The following is an 18,878-nucleotide window of genomic DNA, read 5'->3' as shown; positions in this document are numbered from 1 at the left end:
TTCCTTGTTCTCCCCCTCCAAAACAAGGTGCGTCCTATAGAGCAAAAAATACGGTATTTGACTTTTAGAAGACATCTGAAGGCAGTTCTGTTGAGGGAAGTTTTTAATGGTTGGTGTTTTATTGCATGTTTAGTACTTTGTTGGGAGCCGCCCAGAGTGGCTGGGGCAACCCAGTCAGATGGACAGCATACAAATAATAAAATTGTTAATTATTAACAAGGGAGTCGTATGCACCCTATAACCAGCCCTAGTCAACAACCTGGCTGCAATTATTTGAACCCGTTGAAGTTTCCGAGCACTTTTCAAAGGCAGCTGCACATATATCCTGTTTAGATTATTGTAACATGCTGTAACTGAAGTGTGTGTCACTGATCAAATCGGGCATCTCAAGAAAATGGGTGCAGCTGGCAAACAGCAAATGTGCCCCTGGCCACCCCAGAGCTTCTCTAGCTTAGTATTACCTACTGCCAGCTGCTTTCCAGGCAAAAAGGTGTTTTACACCACCCATCTCATTCTTTGAATTAGAGATTGTGCCTGGGACACTACCTACAAAACATAGGCTCAATCCTACTGAGCCATGACTCCTCCCCAACACAAGAAAATTCTGCAATTGCTGACAAATCACAGGAAACAGGCAGTTGAGACAGTTCCCACTGACTTGGCTGCTATCTAGGGAATATTGACTTCAGCAGTGTGATACAATACGTTTAACAATGCAGATATTGGCAGTACTGATAGAAAAGGCCACAAAATAAAGCCTGGTTTTCATTGAACAAGTGCAGAATGTTCCATATTTGTTACAAAGATAAGTTCTATGTAAGGAGACACTTGCTGATAAGGAGTTGGTACAATTGTAACGATGACATGACATTTTATAGAACGCTTTCTGAATTTTCCCTGTAGCCCTTCTGACAGATTTGTAAGGTAGACCATTATCTCTGTATTACAGACTTGTAACACTTCTTGAACTGGGATCATTCAAGGTCAACGGTTAGCCACTACACCAGCTGTTAAAGCTGGGAAGAGAGCGCATATATAAGCTAACACAACTCAGTATATTATCTCATGGGTAGACTCAAAATAGAAAGTCAACAGCTAAAAATGCAACTGTTGCTACACTATGCTGGATGGTGCATTTACTAGCTGGATAAAGTTTTCTTTAAAATGTAGATTCGGGACCTACAAAGACATTGAAAAGTACCAAGTTTATTTGCTTTAAAAAATAATACATAAAATCCAAGTATTTATGAGTCTGAAGCTCTAGTCTGCTCAGAAACTTTTATTGATATACTAACCACAGGACATCTGTTTCTATATCTTGCTGTATACCTTTTAAAGCTGTGGTCGTACTTTTGTGGTTCATAGCAGGTACAAAAGGACTGGCGGCTACTTCAACCCTAGGTGTAGCAGTTTTCGTATCGGAGCCGGACCTCCCCAGTATCCCCTAGAAGAAATTTTTCAAGGGTTAGAACTGGGATAAAGATCCCTTCAAGCTTCATCATCCTATTCACCAAAAAAACCTTTTGTATTTAATGTTGGTGCTTTCCTTGCAATCAAGATTCCCTTCTCTTATTTGCGTAAGCTATGTAACTGGCATGACAGAATATAAATTGAAATGGTTGCTATTGACTGAAGTGATGGCTTGTTTGTATAGCTCGTGTTTAATCTGTGATGTAAAATTTCGAAACCAAGGGGAAAATTGGGTGGTGTTTTTTTTAAAAAAAGGGGGGGACAGAATACAATACCTGTGTTAGTTTGTTTTTAAATACACATTACCTACCAAAAACACTGTTTCTTTAGGACTGTGAAATGAAATACAGTCGTACCTTGGATCCCAAACGCCTTGGTAATCGGACGTTTTGCCTCCCAAACGCTGCAAACCCAGAAGCGATAGTCCCGGTTTGCAAACGTTCTTTAGAACCTGAACATCCGACACTGCTTCCGATTGGCTGCAGGGGCTGCCAGCAGCCAATCAAGCCGCGCTTTGGTTTCCAAAAGTTTTGGAAGTCGAGCGGACTTCCGGAACAGATTCCATTCGACTTCCAATGTACGAGTGTACGTATAACTTTGTTTACTATAGTTGAGCTCCACTGTCAGGGACTGCCACTGGGTGTACCCACCCAAACAGGCAGGCAGAAGCCCATGAAATTGGGGATTTCTGGGATTGGCATGAGAGTTGCTGTCCTTTGACAGCAATGGGCCTGATCTGGGCATCTTTGCTGCACCAGCTAGAGAGATGGCTCAGTAAAGGGCCATTCTTCCCTGCTCCCCTGCCTTGCGTACAAGAGATGGACGGCCTCCAACTTGGATCTCTTTCAAAGAGGATAAAATAAATTGAGGATCTGAATACTTAACTGCTGGAAATGGCAGCTTCTCCTATGAGGTGGTTCTGTTTGTGGGCTTCCCATGGGCAGCAAGTTGTCCAGATTCTGGACAAGATGAGGGCACTGGTGTAATCCAGCAGACTCTTATGACCCTAAATTGGTGCGATGGTTGTGTCAAGCCTCACTATGGCCAACCCAGGCGTTAGGACTGCAGTTAAAGCTATCCCTCTGAAAAATGAACTTTGCAAGTCAAATTTCCCTCTCTGCAGCTATGTAAGTCGAAAGCTGCGTCAAACCATTTGGAACGGCAGATCGCTAAACTTTTTTAAATTTAAAGTGCTTGTTTGGTGTAAAGGAAAGGTAAAGGGACCCCTGACCATTAGGTCCAGTCGTGGCCGACTCGGGTTGCGGCGCTCATCTCGCTTTATTGGTTGAGGGAGCCGGCGTACATCTTCTGGGTCATGTGGCCAGCATGACTTAGCCGCTTCTGGCGAACCAGAGCAGCGCACGGAAACGCCGTTTACCTTCCCGCCGGAGCGGTACCTATTTATCTACTTGCACTTTGATGTGCTTTTGAACTGCTAGGTTGGCAGGAGCAGGGACCGAGCAACGGGAGCTCACCCCGTCGCAGGGATTCGAACCGCCCACCTTCTGATCGGCAAGTCCTAGGCTCTGTGGTTTAACCCACAGCGCCACTCACGTCCCTTTTGCTTGTTTTGTGTACTTCGGCATTAAACTGATAGCACATATAGAACTTCCCTCTATCAAAGAGTCTTTGAAACATATAACTGCATCTTTAATTCCTCCCCCAATATAAGATGTTAAATTTTCTCTATGACGGTCCAAATGGCTTTTATTTTAGACATTCACCGTTCAGACGAAAACCTACCTGTGCAGTTAAGAAATGTGCACCTGGTTTGCCGCACTGCACAAACCTGTGCCGCAAAAAGTGCCCATGCATTTTACGTCGGTCAATTTTTCCAAAACCCACTGTCAGGGGTTCAGGGAGAGAGGCACAGATGAGGGAGGAGACTGAGAGCGAGGGGGAAGAATCCCGGAACGAGGAGGAGGAGGATGACAATGACTTGAGGGTTTCCATGAGTCTTTCAAGTGAATCGGAGGATTCCCAAAAGGGGGCGCCCCTGGTCAGGCCAAGGGGAGCCACAGGGGGGACTCGTCAGGAGCAGGGGAGCAGCAGGGAAACCCCGAGTGGGAGTTGGAGATCGGGGCCGGCTTCCCCGCCGGAACGGAGTGAAGAGGGTGGAGTTCCCAGTGTGACAGACGAAGCAGAGCAGGAAGCAGAGAGGGGAAGGAGATCGGGGCAAGACGTCCTGCCGGAAGGGGCGGAGAGTAGCACAGAGAGTAGTGTAGCTGTCAAGAGGAAGGTCAGAGGTAGCGAACGCGCGCCAAGTTCAAATGTGGAGGCGCGCGGAAATGCGGAGAGCCCGGAGGAGGAGCCTGGTCCCAAAGCACGGAGGAGGGGGGAGCAGGCGTCTAGGGACTCAGCGTCAGGGGAAAGCAGGAGGGAAGGAACCCAGGGGGGCAGAAAGACCCTGCGGAAAAGGAAGGACAGGAAGAGGTGGACCAGCAGAAGCCTCTTAAACTGGTGTGGAGGCGGGACTGATTCAGAAGGGACTTCAGCGGTCTAAGCGTAACAGACGTGGGGCTGCGCGCCTCGGCTGTGGAACAAACAATGTACTTCAATAAAGACTTTTGTAAATAAAGTGGACTTGGCGTTGGTCTCTTGTGAGCTGGGACCTGAGGCGGCCCTGACACCCGCGCAAGTTAGTTTGGCTTATAGACACAAGGGATACTTACTTCAATAGCCCATGCCAGTAAAGGAAAGGCATGAGATCAGCTTTCATGTGAAAACTTGTCAGCCGCTCCTTGCTCTGGTCAAAAGGAAACGTTTCTAAAGGCTGCGCGCTGTAATCAAATTCTGCCAGGATCGCACGGTTGTAGTTGGTTACCAGGGGACAGGATGTGTATCCATCATACTATAAAAGATTTTGTGGTGTACATTTTACATAATGGAACCAAATAAACTTCACTTGAATATTGCAAAACAATTTCTCAGGTTTCCCCAACCCCCGAAGGATCCTTCCAGTCTGCTTATGTCGAGGGCCAGATTCGATGAAGTGAAGGGCCGTGAGGGCTGACCTAAGTTTTTAACCTTTTTTAAGGATTGAAGCTGTTGAGCTTTTTAAAGGATTTTACCTCAGGACATAAACTGCCACAGGGGCCAGATTAAACCGGCTAACAGGCCAGATTAGCCCCCCAAACGGACTTGGACATGCCTGGCTTATGTAAAATACAGTCGTACCTTGGAAGTCGAACGGAATCTGTTCCAGAAGTTTGTTCGACTTCCGAAATGTTCGAAAACCAAAGAAGCTCCTGCAGCCAATTGAAAGCCCCGTTGGACACTTGGCTTCCAAAAGAACCGAACACTCACTTCTGGGTGTGGGGTGTTTGGGAGCCAAAACGTTCAAGACCCAGGCTGTTTGAAAACCAAGGTACGACTAATAGCCTTTGTGTAATTCTATCTCTTTACCTCTTTCATACAACATGGTATATAAATTATTAAAAATGAGTTTGGAGATGGTACTTAATGTAGTCAGATTAAATCAAATAAACAAGGAATATTCAGTGTTATGCTGGAGGGGATGCCAGGAAACAAGGAATTATGTTCACATGTGGTGGGGGTGTAAACGTACAATTTTGGGGGGCAAAGGGTGTTTAAGGAGATAACAGAAACCACTGGGTTAAAGCTGACCAAAAGTCCAGAAGTAGCATTATTATCAATTTATGATGGGGTGGAAGGTTCACAGGCTATGAAGGACTTGTTCACAAATTTATTGACAGCTGCACGAATTATTATAGCGAAGAAGTTGAAGGGGCAAGCAGAATATAGAATGGAAGTATGGTATAAAGAGGTGTGGGATATAGCTATTAATGATAAATTAACGTGCCATTAAGGCAAAACGGAATATTCAGTAGAAATTATTTTGAGGAGATATGGAGGGTGTTTGTAGAATTTGTACTGTTAAAATGGAAAGGGGTCAAACCACTGCAAGAGGTGTTGAAATTTGCGGAGGTTGCTTAGTTACAATGGAATGGTCTCGGTAGTGGGATGCACATTTTTATTCTTATTTATTTATTACTATTAATTTGTCAAAATAAAATTTAAAATAAAGATGCAAAGAGAGAGTATACCTCCCCAGTATGCAGTTCTAATTATGATGTTTTGTCTTTTTCTACTGGCTTGGCTTACGTCCAAAAGCAGGGATATAATGGCAATTTGGAAGTTCTCTTGCCTGCTGTTGTATGTTAGCAGTATTAAACAATTAACATTGCAGAAAAACCCATAAATAAATTTGCGAGAGTTTAGCATATCATAAATCTTTAATAAGTTAAAGAATACTGCCTCAAAATATGTAACAAAACTTAAGTCATTGCCCATGGGATCTTTATCAAAAATATAATTCTTCATTCGAAGTGATAATACTACCCATTTAATGACCAATTAATTGAATTAACCAGCTTACCTTTTTAGCTGGAGGCTTGCCCTTCATTACGCAAGAAATGGTTTTATCAAGCACACCAGACTGGCCAGCTACAGAAGAGATAATGGTTTGTTTACATTAGTGCCGCAACGTTTTTCTTCCCGAAATAGGAACACTAGAGTCTAAAAATAAAATTCTATTTTTAAGCGCTACCCCTTGAAACATTTCTCTGTGTATTCCTCTTATCGTTTTTATTTATTATTATTTAAGCTACTCATAGACCACTTCATTGCCAAAGTTTCTAATTGGTGCTGGGTTGCAATTTCTTTTTCTGTTTCTAAACGGACCAACACAGCTTCCTCTGTTAGAATATCCACTAATTTGTACCATAATTTAGTCAGTTATAAAATAGATGGACCCTGGTCTAGCTAAAATTGGTTGTAAATAAGTCCTATTAATTTGTTCTAAGGCATGACTAACTAAAGACCAATGCTTGCTTATAACAGGGCAGATTAGAGAGAGCAGTTGTGTAGCTCAGGAGCAGAGCAGAGAAGATCTAAAGAAATAATAATAAGAAGAAGAAATAATTTTTTATTTATACCCCGCCCTTCCTGGTTCAAAAACCGGGCTCAGGGCAGCTAACAACAAATTTAAAACACTTTTAAAACACTTAATTATAAAAGCAGCATAAAATACAGTGTAAAAACATGAATAACAATAAAAATAGACAATCAATTAGATAATCCCCAGGGCTAGCTGGCTGAATTGGTCTGAGATCTAATCCTTGGTATCTCCAGTTTAACAAAACTGGAGCTTCAGATACAAAGGCTGGAAAGGCTGATATCTGAGGCCTTGAAAAAATTGGGTTGGGGTAGAACAAGTATGCGAAACCTCAGGCTCAGGGACTAAATCTATTCTAACTCAGCTACATTAGTCAAAAAACAGTATTTTGAATGCGTTATGAACATGCAACACCAGATGGAGCCAGAGAGCAAAAGAATTTCTGTGTGATTTTTCTATAGCGATTTTCCCTTTTGTTATAATGATTTAATTTTAATAGCATTTTCCCCCTGTATGTAGATGCACCCTCGGTCAGTCAAATAAACTTTTTTTTTTTAAATCCTATTTCTGATCTTTCTGACATCAGATCCATAAAAGGCTTCTTTCAGTATACGAAGCTTAAGACTCAGTGTTTAAGGCCAGATTTGCAGCAAGCAAATCTGCTTTTCTTCAGATATCAAAAGGGGTTGCAAAGAGAGCGAAAAAGGCTACATTAAATAAGAATTAAATGTAGTATTTATGTTAACACAGAATTAAGAAAAAAAGGTAAAGGACCCCTGGGCCAGTATGGTGTAGTGGTTAAGAGCGGTAGACTCGTAATCTCGTGAACCGGGTTCGCGTCTCCGCTCCTCCACATGCAGCTGCTGGGTGACCTTGGGCCAGTCATACTTCTTTGAAGTCTCTCAGCCCCACTCACCTCACAGAGTGTTTGTTGTGGGGGAGGAAGGGAAAGGAGAATGTTAGCCGCTTTGAGACTCCTTAGCGTAGTGATAAAGCAGGATATCAAATCCAAACTCTTCTTCTTCTGACGACCGTTAAGTCCACTCGTGAACGACTCTAGGGTTGCGGCGCTCATCTCGCTTTACTGGCCGAGAGAGCCGGCGTTTATCCGCAGACAGCTTCCGGGTCATGTGGCCAGCATGACTAAGCCGCTTCTGGCGAAACCAGAGCAGCGCACGGAAATGCCGTTTACCTTCCCGCCGGAGCAATACCTATTTATCTACTTGCACTGGCATGCTTTCAAATTGCTAGGCTGGCAGGAGCTGGGACAGAGCAATGGGAGCTCACCCCGTCGTGGGGATTCAAACCGTCGACCTTCCGATCGGCAAGCCCAAGAGGCTCTGTGGTTTAGACCACAGCACCACCCGCGTCCCTAACATTGAATTAACATTGAATTAGCTAATTGCAAAAGCCACTCTTACCTACAGCTGCAGCTGTCTTTGAAGTGGGGAGGTTAGTGCAGTCTCCGATCCCAAACACATTTGGGTATTTCTTGTGCTGCAATGTCTCCTTGTCTACATCGACCCAGCCCCCAGCATCTGAAACCGGACTGTTCAGAAGTACGTTTTGGGGTCCCATGGGGGGTGTGACATGAAGCATTTCGTACTGCATCCAGAGAAAGAGAAAAGAGTTCAAGCAGTGCCGGATTTACGTATAAGCTAAACAAGCTATAGCTTAGGGCCACACTCTCTTGGGGCCCCCCCAAAAATTTAAAGGGAAAAAAACCACCGGATGAACATTTCCAAAATATAAGATAAAAAACAAATAAAACAAAACCTTCATACAGCAACAGTGTTTTGTGTTGTGTAGGCTCCTAGGATGTAAATAATGGGCCCCGTCTGCTAGCCTGCTCCCTAAAATATCACTGGTTTGCTCATTTCTATATATAGGGTGCCTACATTCTGCATATGCAAATGGCTTTAGATACCTATTAGGTCCATAAATTACCAGACAGCAAATATTCAACACAAAAAACAGTGACAATTTGTTGTTGACAAAGGACAGCTGGACATATAAAGGACCCCATTACCTTCAGTAGCTTAGGGCCTCATCAGACCTAAATCCGGCCCTGAGTTCAAGCACAATTGGATATCTGATACTATAGCTTAGCATGAGAGAGAGAGAGAGAGAGAGAGAGAGAGAGAGAGAGAGAGAGAGAGAGAGAGAATGAGAGAATTTTCCCTGGCTAAGATGCATTTATGCGACTACAGCTGCAAGGATGTTGCTTGCCCAGCGACAGGAAGAGAGTAAGATGCCAACAAAAGCAGACTGGCCGATGAAATTATTGGAGTAGATTGACTTTGAAAATCAGAAATCAAGAGGATCAAAACTTCAACCGAGAACGGGACAGATATAGATCATATTTAAAAGAACACTGGAAACACTTGAACTCTTTGGCAGGCTTTGAATAACTCTTGCAATGTTATAAAGACTTTGGATATTTTGGAGGACCGTAATTGGAAGGAACTATTAATATGCAGTGGATTAAGATATATAAAGGACCTGCGGAGGGGAGGAAGGAAGTCTCAGGATTCGGACGAATCTTGTTTTATTTTAAGATGTTAAGAAAAAAAGGATAATTGTGTGATTTATTTTGTCATACCAATAAAAATTCTTTCAGAAAAACGGTATTCCCAGGGATGATTGTCATGTTTTTAATATTCTGTTGAGAGCCGCCCAGAGTGGCTGGGGAATGAATGAATAAATAAATAAATATTTGTTGTTGTTGCAATTATTATTATTATTAAGATAATGTCCTTATATAATGTCCCTTATAGGGACGCGGGTGGTGTTGTGGGTTAAACCACAGAGCCTAGGACTTGCCAATTGGAAGGTCGGCGGTTCAAATCCCCGCGACGGGGTGAGCTCCTGTTGCTCAGTCCCTGCTCCTGCCAACCTAGCAGTTTGAAAGCACGTCAAAGTGCAAGTAGATAAATAGGTACCGCTCGGGCGGGAAGGTAAATGGCATTTTCGTGCGCTGCTCTGGTTTGCCAGAAGCAGCTTAGTCATGCTGGCCACATGACCCGGAAGCTCCCTCGGCCAATAAAGCAAGATGAGCGCTGCAACCCCAGAGTCGGCCACGACTGGATCTAATGGTCAGGGGTCCCTTTACCTTTTTAATGTCCTTATAAAGTTTCCCCCCCACTTCTTCACCAAAGTGTGCCATAGGTGGAGGGGTCTGTTGCAATCTCATCCACATACTTCAACCATCCCAGCGCTCAAAGTTGTTTGGTCAGTTTTTCATCTACACTGTATCAACCATTTTCACCTTCTCACATCACATACTTCGATCAACATTTTGATTTACTATTTCCTGCCTTTTCTAACAAACAGGAAAATCACGATAGTCACTGTAATTCGCTTTGTACATAGATGCACCTGAAAAAATCTCATTTTGCTGACCTGATAGACCTCCGTCTCCCCACTTTTGTCCAAGTTCTCAAAGACCGCTTCCTGTTTATCAGCTCGAACTTCAACAAGGTTGTATTTGTAGTTGACTGTAATGTCCCTCGATTTGATAATCTCTAGCAGAGCATCGGCATACTTCTGAACACCAAAAATCACTCCAAGGGCAGTATTGAAGATTATTTTGGCTTTCGGTCGTTTTCCAGTCTACCAAGAGGATAATTCAAAAGTAACGGTTCAAAACCATAGTTATGAGTGGCAAACCAGAAGCAGGAGACAGAATGCTATTTTTTACAACACCCACCAAAAATATCCAACATAATTTAGTACAACTTTTTTGGGGAAAGGGTGGAATTCAACATCGCACTATTGCACACACACCATCTATAAAGCAAAGTGCACGTCTTTCTTCAAAACAATTGCTTTAGTCCTTTGCAAATATATGCAGACACAGCTGGAAAAAAATGTGATTAATGAATCAACGTAATTGTTATAAGAATTCTAAGGTCTAAAATATAAAATAAATGTACAAGGCAAACGCATACATAAGTATATAAACCGCCTGTCTGAAATAGTACAGGAGAACAATCCTGAAGCCATTTTGACTCTCCCAAATTGACCTCAAATATTTCTCTGCAAGGAGGAAGGAAATGGGAAAAGCTTTTGAATGGTCTTTTGACTGTAGGGGCTTAACCCTCCCTTTTCAAATACAGTTTGGCAAGTATCTGTTAAGCTGAGTGCACTTTCAATATGCGTAAGAGATTCAGGAACTAAGTATTTACCATCCCAAAGGAATGGCCAGGCTACCCGCCGGAACCACATAACACCGGTTCTGAGAGATCTGCATTGGCTCCCAGTATGTTTCCGAGCACAATTCAAAGTGTTGGTGCTGACCTTTAAAGCCCTAAACGGCCTCGGTCCTGTATACCTGAAGGAGCGTCTCCACCCCCATCCTTCAGCCCGGACACTGAGGTCCAGCTCTGAGGGCCTTCTGGTGGTTCCCTCATTGCGAGAAGTGAGGTTACAGGGAACCAGGCAGAGGGCCTTCTCGGTAGTAGTATCCTATCTTTAAAAGACATCTGAAGGCAGCCCTTTTTAGGGAAGTTTTTAATATTTAACGCTGTACTGTTTTTAACACTTGATTGGGAGACGCCAAGAGTGGCTGGGGAAACTGCCTGATGGACGGGGTATAAATTATTATTATTATTATTATTATTATTATTATTATTATTAATAATGTAACCAAGTAGGGAATTATCAGGTATCTTGGCAGACAGAAGAGAAGCAACACTCAAATTTCTGCCTCCTCCGGTGATGTATGTATGTTTTGGGGGGTGGTTTTGGGCTACAGGGTGTGCAATTTCAAAAGTCTATATAAGGGCTGGTGCACCATTGTTCGGGATTCTCCTCCCTCCTGCATGTGGTGAGTGAGGACCCTGTCACAACAGTTCCTTGAATAAAGATCAGGCTTACTAGCCGCTTTGCTTCTCAATATTCTCTGGTTGACCTCTGTTATTTCCTCCTACCGATAGGGAACCCACTTAAGGACTCTATACGGGCTTTGGAATACCCCATAAGGGAAAGGGAGCAGTTTTTTTATTATAACATAATCAAGGGACAGCCTCCCTGCCACCATCTTTCTCAGCAGAGGAGAGAGAAGTCCACCCTAATAGCTAAAAAGTTTTTGTGAACAGAGGCTGAGAGTCCCAGCAGTTTGAAAGAGCGTAATATCTGTGCAGATGAAGATCTGGCCCTTTTGCATTGCAAAGATCATGCCACCTGCTCAAGCCACAACGCAGATCTATCAAGTCTGCTAGCTTCCAGTAACAGACAGCGCATACCTTTCTCATGTACGCCTCTGACAAGTACATGATCTTTTGCGGTGCGCCGGCACATTTCACGGGTGTGTTTGGAAAGGTGAAGATGGCATTTCCTCCCTGGAAATCTTGCAGAGCCTTCCAAGTTTTCTCCACGGTGTGAACGGAATAATTGGAACCTATTTTAGGAGTGCTGAAAGCTTCGGGCAAGCCCTTGATCTGCAACAAAACAAAATTAGCTGTGTAGTATTTAATTGTGCCAGGCGCGTGGGAAATGCAAATTGAGAGTGGCTTCTTTCCAGCTACGTTATTAAACCCGCTGAGTATGAGAAGAAAGTGCCAACCTCAGTAACATAGTAACACAAATCCTATAGATTTTCTTGGGACCAAGATCATGATCAGAGCTATTACATGAGCATTTATCTTGATTCAGTACAGTGGTACCTTGGTTGGAGAACAGCTTAGTTTATGAACAACTTGGATTAAGATCGCTGCAAACCTGGAAGGAGGTGTTTTGGTTTGTGAACTTTGCCTTGGAATAAGAACACGTTTCACTTCCTGTTGAGTGCGTTCCATTTGTAAATTGAGTCCCCCATTGCTATGGGAAAGTACCTAACTATCGAAGGCTTTTCACCAAAGCCAGACTGAATGTCTTCCCCTCTGCAGTGCTGGATGGTAGGTGGAGAGGAGTTCCCTACCAGGACAGACTTTGCTCGTGTGCTCAAGACATCGATTCCATAGATCATATTTTGTTACATTGTGCGAAGTATGAGCAGGCCAGGGCTGAACTGATACTACCCTTGCTGGTGCCTTTCCCGGGAAAGTCAGAGGCTCACTATGTCAGGTTCCTACTGGAAGACCGGACAAAAGCTAGAACGTTGGCAGTGGCAAAGTTTTTATCGGTGGTTGCAAGAACAAATGAGCCCTATATTCCAAACAAAGTGCTTGATTAACCTGGAGGTAGGCTGTATGAACTCTGTATTGATTTGTAATGTTTTGTTGGGTCTCTGGACCGTAATAAAGATAGTTGTTGCTGCTATGGGAAAGTACATCTTGGTTTAAGAACGCTTTGGTTTAAGAACGGACTTCCGGAATGGATTAAGTTTGTAAACCAAGGTACCAATGTAACTGGTAAAATATTCAGATCAAGTCTTCGCATAAACAACAAGGCATATTATTGTGTAATACATCACATGGAGTCTCCTGGTTGGTATATGCAAGCAGTGAGTAACCTGAAGCTCTCTAGATGTTGCTAAACCGCAACTCCCATCATCCATTGGGGCGTTGGGCATCTTTTAACTAGAGGCAATAGGAGTTGCAATCCAATAACATCTGGAGGGTCGCAGGCTCCTGTCTCAGATATTAACTGGTCCTCAAATTACTGATGCCTCCCTGAAAGTATGGATGGCTATGGGGTCATAATTTGGTAAAAACTGCACATGCGTTGGAGATGCAATAGAGATAATGCTTCTCTAAAACATGTTTTTTCACTGTCCTATTTTGATAGATTTTTGGCAGAAGGTAACTGAAACCATCAACAGAACTGAATGGAACAACCTTACATTTACAGAGCAAAATATCCATTTGAATTATATACCCAGCACATGGAACCCTACAAAAAGACATGAGTAGACTCTCGGTGCCCTTACCACAGCAAAAAGACTGATCCTGATAAACTGGGAAAATAAAAATGCGGCTCCCTTCTACGATTGGATTGAAGACTTGTACAAACTCGCAACATATGAATAACTTGCATATAAATGCAGACTTTCCATGGACAAATTCAATGATATTTGGAATCCATTCTTACAAATACTGTAATAGGTTAAGATCTGGTGAAGTACAATAGCAACCTCGGAAAATATACAATTTTGGGGGTTCCTCCCCCCTTTGTTTTCTCTTCTGCACGGGTTCTGTTTCTCATTTTCCTTTTCTCTTTTTTGTTTGTGTCTCACCATGTTTGGTGCCCATATAGTCATGTACTTTTTGACCTTTCAATAAAGATTTTTTAAAACCTGCACATGCGTAAGTTAAAGAAGTCTTCCTCCACATAACAAGAGCAGTCTGAAACAGAGAGCAATTGACTTATTTCTATTTTTTAAATAAAAGAGGTTGTATTGTTGATGATGGAAATGAAATCCGATTCTGGATGTACTTCTAAACATGTCCAAAATTCCACCATTAACTGTCATATTCTAACATGAACTGCGAGTATTCTCCGATTTGAAGAAGAGTTCATTCATTCTCACACTGATCCCATGCATGAAGCGAGTGCTAGACCTTCGGATATATTCAACTTCTTAAGATAGACCACCAGAGGGCCCCTGCAGGCCTTCTCTGTTAGCCTTCAGGAAATACAGTGGTACCTCGGGTTACATACGCTTCAGGTTACAGACTCCGCTAACCCAGAAATAGTGCTTCAGGTTAAGAACTTTGCTTCAGGTTGAGAACAGAAATCGTGCTCCAGCAGCGTGGCGGCAGCGGGAGGCCCCATTAGCTAAAGTGGTGCTTCAGGTTAAGAACAGTTTCAGGTTAAAAACGGACCTCTGGAACGAATTAAGTACTTAACCCAAGGTACCACTGTACATGCAACTTGTCTTGTCATGATCACCATCTGGAACAAACAGTCTGCATGCACACACTCCCAATTTAAAAAATAGTGCCCTCACAGCACCCAGACCCTGAACATCCTGGCCCCAGCCCATCAAAGATTCTAGTACACTTAAAACCACTGAAATCGGTGGCATTAAACTCTGTGTTGGATTGTAGATACCATAGTTTTCCGTGTATAAGATGATGTTTTTCTATTATAAAATAATGTTAAAAATTGGGGGTCGTCTTATACACAGATAGTGCAGAGTGGGGACGGGCGATTGGTTTCAGCCACTGCGGCAATTGGGCGGGTGATTGGCGGCTGCTTGCGGCGAGTGGTCAGGCGATTTGTGGCTTTGGCAAGGCATGCGATTGTCAGCGTTGGTCAGGCGGGTGAGCGACTTATGGAACCCCCCCCAAAAAAGCTCAACAACTTGGGGCAACCCCCCGCCCCATTTTCTTAATTTGGAATCCCCCAAAATAGGGGTTGTCTTATACACAGGGGCGAGTTTTACACGGAAAAATACAGTGTTCTAAATGCACATTGGCCCCACATCTGCATGCAAATAACTGCAACGTTTTCCAGACTGAAATTCCTCCCAGGGATGAATTTTTTGTCCACCCACCCCTGCCAGTTTTGGGAAACAATATAATGTCTCAAGGAAAAACCAAAACATGATTTTTCATTGGTGTTAGTTTTTCCAGCAGAAACCTTTACAATCCAGCCAGCGGGGAAGGCCCGGCCTTCTTTTAAGGAAATTTGACCCTCCAGAATCAGAAAGTGAATTTTCAGGGCACCGGAGTGCATTTCAGGGGGGCTTACTCTCTGGTAAGTGGGCACTGGGCAGCAGCAGCTTTCACCAACTTGGTGGACTGTTGATGTTTTGGACTATAACTGCCACAGATTATCGCTTTTTTATTTTTATTATTCATATTCTGTTGGCAAATGCCCAGAGTGGCTGGGGAAACCCAGCCAGATGGGCGGGGAATGTATTATTATTATTATTATTATTATTATTATTATTAACAAAACGACAATGTAATGACATAATTTTGGGACCACTTGCAAACACTACATAAGCTGTGTCATTTCACCGCAGCAGACGGCAAGTTGAATAATGTGGATTGCAGCAGAACGGAAGCGGCGCTGCATGAGACAAATGCAGGATGGGCAGTAAAATGATGCCCAAAGTAACTCTTTGTCTCCTGCTTCACACCAGGGTTTTTACTAGCAGAGAGATTTTTTTAAATAAAAAAATACCTTTTCAAAATGCAGCTGGAGCCCAAGGGCGATGATCAAATACTTGTAAGATATCTGTAAGATAAGAAAGTCATTCATTACATTAACCAGGGATGTTTCAAATATATATTTCACTTAGGACACGGTGCCTTGGAACATAAACCCTGCGTAAATTGGGAGTTGCCTACACATCACTTTTAACAGTGTGATCCTATAGATGTCCACTCATATGTAAGCCTTATTAAGTTGAATGGGACTTGCTCCCAGGTCAATGTGTGTATAGGATCGCAGCTCTAAAACAATCACATAAGGGGCAAGTTGTAGAATCTCCTATGACACCCCATCTGGAAGCAATAGGTTGTACCCAACTCCTGCTCAGAGTAGGCCCATTGAAATGAATGGATCTAAGTTAGTCATGTTCACCAGTTTCTTTCATTTTCTTTTTCTTTTTGGCAAAGTAATAATCTATAAATAAATAAGAATAAAATGTGCACCCCACCCCGAGACCATTCCATTGTAACTAAGCAACCTCCCAAAATTTCTACACCTCTTGCGATGGTTTGACCCCTTTCCCTTTTCATGGTACAATTTCTATAAATTATCCTCAAAATCATTTCTCCTGCATCTTCCACATCTAACCTTAAAGGCACATGTTAATTTATTGTTAATAGCTATATCCCACACCTCTTTATACCATTCTTCCATTTTATATTCTCCTTGCCCCTTCCACTTCCTAGCTATAATAATTTGTGCAGCTGTCAATAATTTGTGAGCAGGTCCTTCCTAGCCTGCAAACCTTCCACCCCATCGTAAATCGATAATAATGCTACCTTTGGACTTTTGGTCAGCTTTAACCCAGTGATTTTTGTTATCTCCTTAAACACCCTTTACCAAAAATAATTGTACGTCTTTACACCTCCACCACATGTGAACACAATTCCCGGTTTCCTGGCATCCCCTCCAACATAACACCGAATATTCCTTGTTTATTTGATTTAATCTGACTGGTGTCAAATAGCATCTCCAAATTAATTTGTGATGTTCATCTGTTTCAATGAGTCTACTGTGAGCAGGGCTAATATTGGATGCAACTGCTTGTCTCTAGCCCAAGTTTCCAATGTTCTCCATCAAGGTGACAAGTTTCCGTAAAGTACGGAGCTTCAGTTTTTGTAGCAACGAGGATTAAATGAAGAGGCAGCTGAGAGCTTACCTTTTGGTTGTTCTCCAGGTGGACACAGTTCTTGTCTGGATCCAGCTTCTGAACTCTGGATTGGATCCACTTTACACCGGAAGGAATCACACTTGCCGTTGGACGGGAACAGGGTGCCAGTGGTTTTGCTCCGGCCCCAACCAAAGTCCAGAGCGGCTGATAATAGTGCTTCTGAAAATATACATTTTTTAAAAAAACAGAAGCATTTTTACTTGGTATTATAGGTCAGGACATTAACAGGCAGTGGCGTAGCGTGGGTTGTCAGCACCCGGGGCAAGGCAAGCAATTTGCGCCCCCTAACCCATGGATTTGCGCCCCCTAACCTGTGGATTTGCCCTAACCCCAGATGTTGCGCCCGGTGCGGCCAGCCCCCCCTGCACCCCCCACGCTACGCCACTGTTAACAGGCAAGATGTTAAATTGTTTTTATATGCAACAACTGCGGCAAGAGTATTGTTAGCCCAGAAATGGAAACAAGAAGAAATTCCGACGAAAGAAGAATGGCAGACGAAATTAATGGACTATGCAGAATTGAACAAAATGACAGGAAGGATTCAAAACCTGCGGAACCAGAGATTTACAGAAGATTGGAAGAAGTATCTGAATTATTTGAAGAGCAACTGTAATCAACAAATTACGCTAGCAGGACTACAAGAAGTTTTGTAAGGAGAAATATACGAAGTGTTACAAAGCAGAAAAAGATAGAGATATTGGTTATGAGTTTGAAATGTAACAGGGAAGATAAGAAATGCATACTAAGAGATTAGACTGGAAAATTTTCAGACAGGATTGATGGAAGTCAAAAATTTGAATAAGATGTAAAAGTATGTTTAATTACTGTTGAAAATGATATGTTAAAAAAAACACTAATAAAAATTATAATTAAAAAAATAAAAAATAAAATAGTGCTTCTGAAAAACAGGAGCCGAAGCCACACAGCCTGAGCACTGGAGGGACTTCTTTCAAAAGTCAGCTACGCAGGTGTGGTAAGAAAGGGGCATCTGTACCTCAGTCCTTAAATTGTAACATCTCCAATTAATAATCTTTAGTATGGGGGCTAGTGAACACCTGTCTTTAGCAGCCCACAGCTCAGAATAAACAATACGGGGTTACAGTAGGAATGCGGAAATCTGTCAATTTTTGTTTCTCTCTAGTTCTCATTTTTCCACATTGCGAATTATATTTTTTTTTTTTTAATAAATTTTTATTGAGTTTTCAAATTTTTAAAAGGCAGACAGACTTATAAAGACAAAACAAAAACATACATAATTACATAACGTTGGCTTCCCCGCACCCTCCTTCCCACATTCCAGTTTCATTAATTATCTCAGCAAATTATCTGCTCTCCTCCCTTAAATGTCTCATCCTTTCTTAAAATTTGTCACTTATGCTTGACCCAATTTAAACTTATCCAGTTTTACACAATAAATCTTTTCTCTAAGGACGGCCTAAATTCTTCTCCCATGAATTCCTTCCTTCACATATTGCATCAAAAAATCATAATATAGCAGTTCTAAATCTCAGATTATAACTATTCTCCTCTCCCCTCCTGCCCTGCCCCGGTTTCTGTCCCTTCCCAAACCAATGTCCCAATAGATTGGCTGCTTTAGCCCGGGTTTCTCACATCAGAGGCTCTTAAGCCCCAGTTAGTCTCTCTCCACCAATTTTGTTGGTAATCCATTTTGTTGGCCCTCTCTTCTTGAAGAGGTTCTGTCACCAGCCTCTCATTTTTTCCTCCTTCCAATTCAATAAGTTTCAGTTTCTGCTCAGGACCACTCAGTCTCTCATACTCCTGCTTGTTGAAAAAGCCCCAATCATACTTGTTTACTCTTATATAGTCCAATATTCCAGTTATTCTGGGGGCTTCTTCCTTTATCTTTCTCTCCTTTTGCAGATTTGTAATCCACTTGTCGTTTTCTTTGTTTCCTTTGTTCCCAGAGGTTGCAGGCTTTTGGTTGGTTTTTTCCACCTGAAGTTCCTCTCCTTCTTCTTCTTCTTTTTCCCCCCGCTCCAAAGTTATCTCCTTCTCTGCAGCTGCAGAATTTCTTTCCATCAACTTTGTATCATTGGCAGAGTTGCTCAGTTCCAAACCGAAAGTCTCCAGTTGTTTACTTATTGTGGTACTTTGCTCTTGTAAAGTTCCCACGAGAAAAAACATCCTTTCAATCTCTGCCCATAGTTTCCGTTCTGCAGCCATTGCAATGTCTCTAGTTCCCTCCAGGGGGGT

General features: G+C 42.6%; 1 protein-coding gene across 1 annotated transcript in view; it reads right to left on the bottom strand.

Annotated features, from left to right (window-relative positions):
* Positions 1–1,186: 1,186 nt before the first annotated feature.
* SQOR (sulfide quinone oxidoreductase) overlaps positions 1,187–18,878 on the bottom strand; it is a 37,137-nt gene continuing 19,445 nt past the window's right edge. The window contains exons 3-10 of the mRNA XM_028706358.2: positions 16,653–16,823; positions 15,464–15,517; positions 11,635–11,829; positions 9,791–10,000; positions 7,810–7,993; positions 5,870–5,937; positions 4,143–4,321; positions 1,187–1,444 (exon numbers count right to left, since the gene is read on the bottom strand). Coding sequence (XP_028562191.2) covers positions 1,387–1,444; positions 4,143–4,321; positions 5,870–5,937; positions 7,810–7,993; positions 9,791–10,000; positions 11,635–11,829; positions 15,464–15,517; positions 16,653–16,823 — 1,119 coding nt within the window. The 3' untranslated portion in view covers positions 1,187–1,386. The remainder of the gene's footprint in view (positions 1,445–4,142; positions 4,322–5,869; positions 5,938–7,809; positions 7,994–9,790; positions 10,001–11,634; positions 11,830–15,463; positions 15,518–16,652; positions 16,824–18,878) is intronic.

Source organism: Podarcis muralis, chromosome 14 (genome assembly GCF_964188315.1).
Source record: "Podarcis muralis chromosome 14, rPodMur119.hap1.1, whole genome shotgun sequence".
In the NCBI taxonomy this organism is placed as follows: Eukaryota; Metazoa; Chordata; class Lepidosauria; order Squamata; family Lacertidae; genus Podarcis; species Podarcis muralis.
The sequence above is the reverse complement of the archived record's forward strand: the minus strand, read 5'-3'. Positions and strand labels throughout refer to the sequence as shown.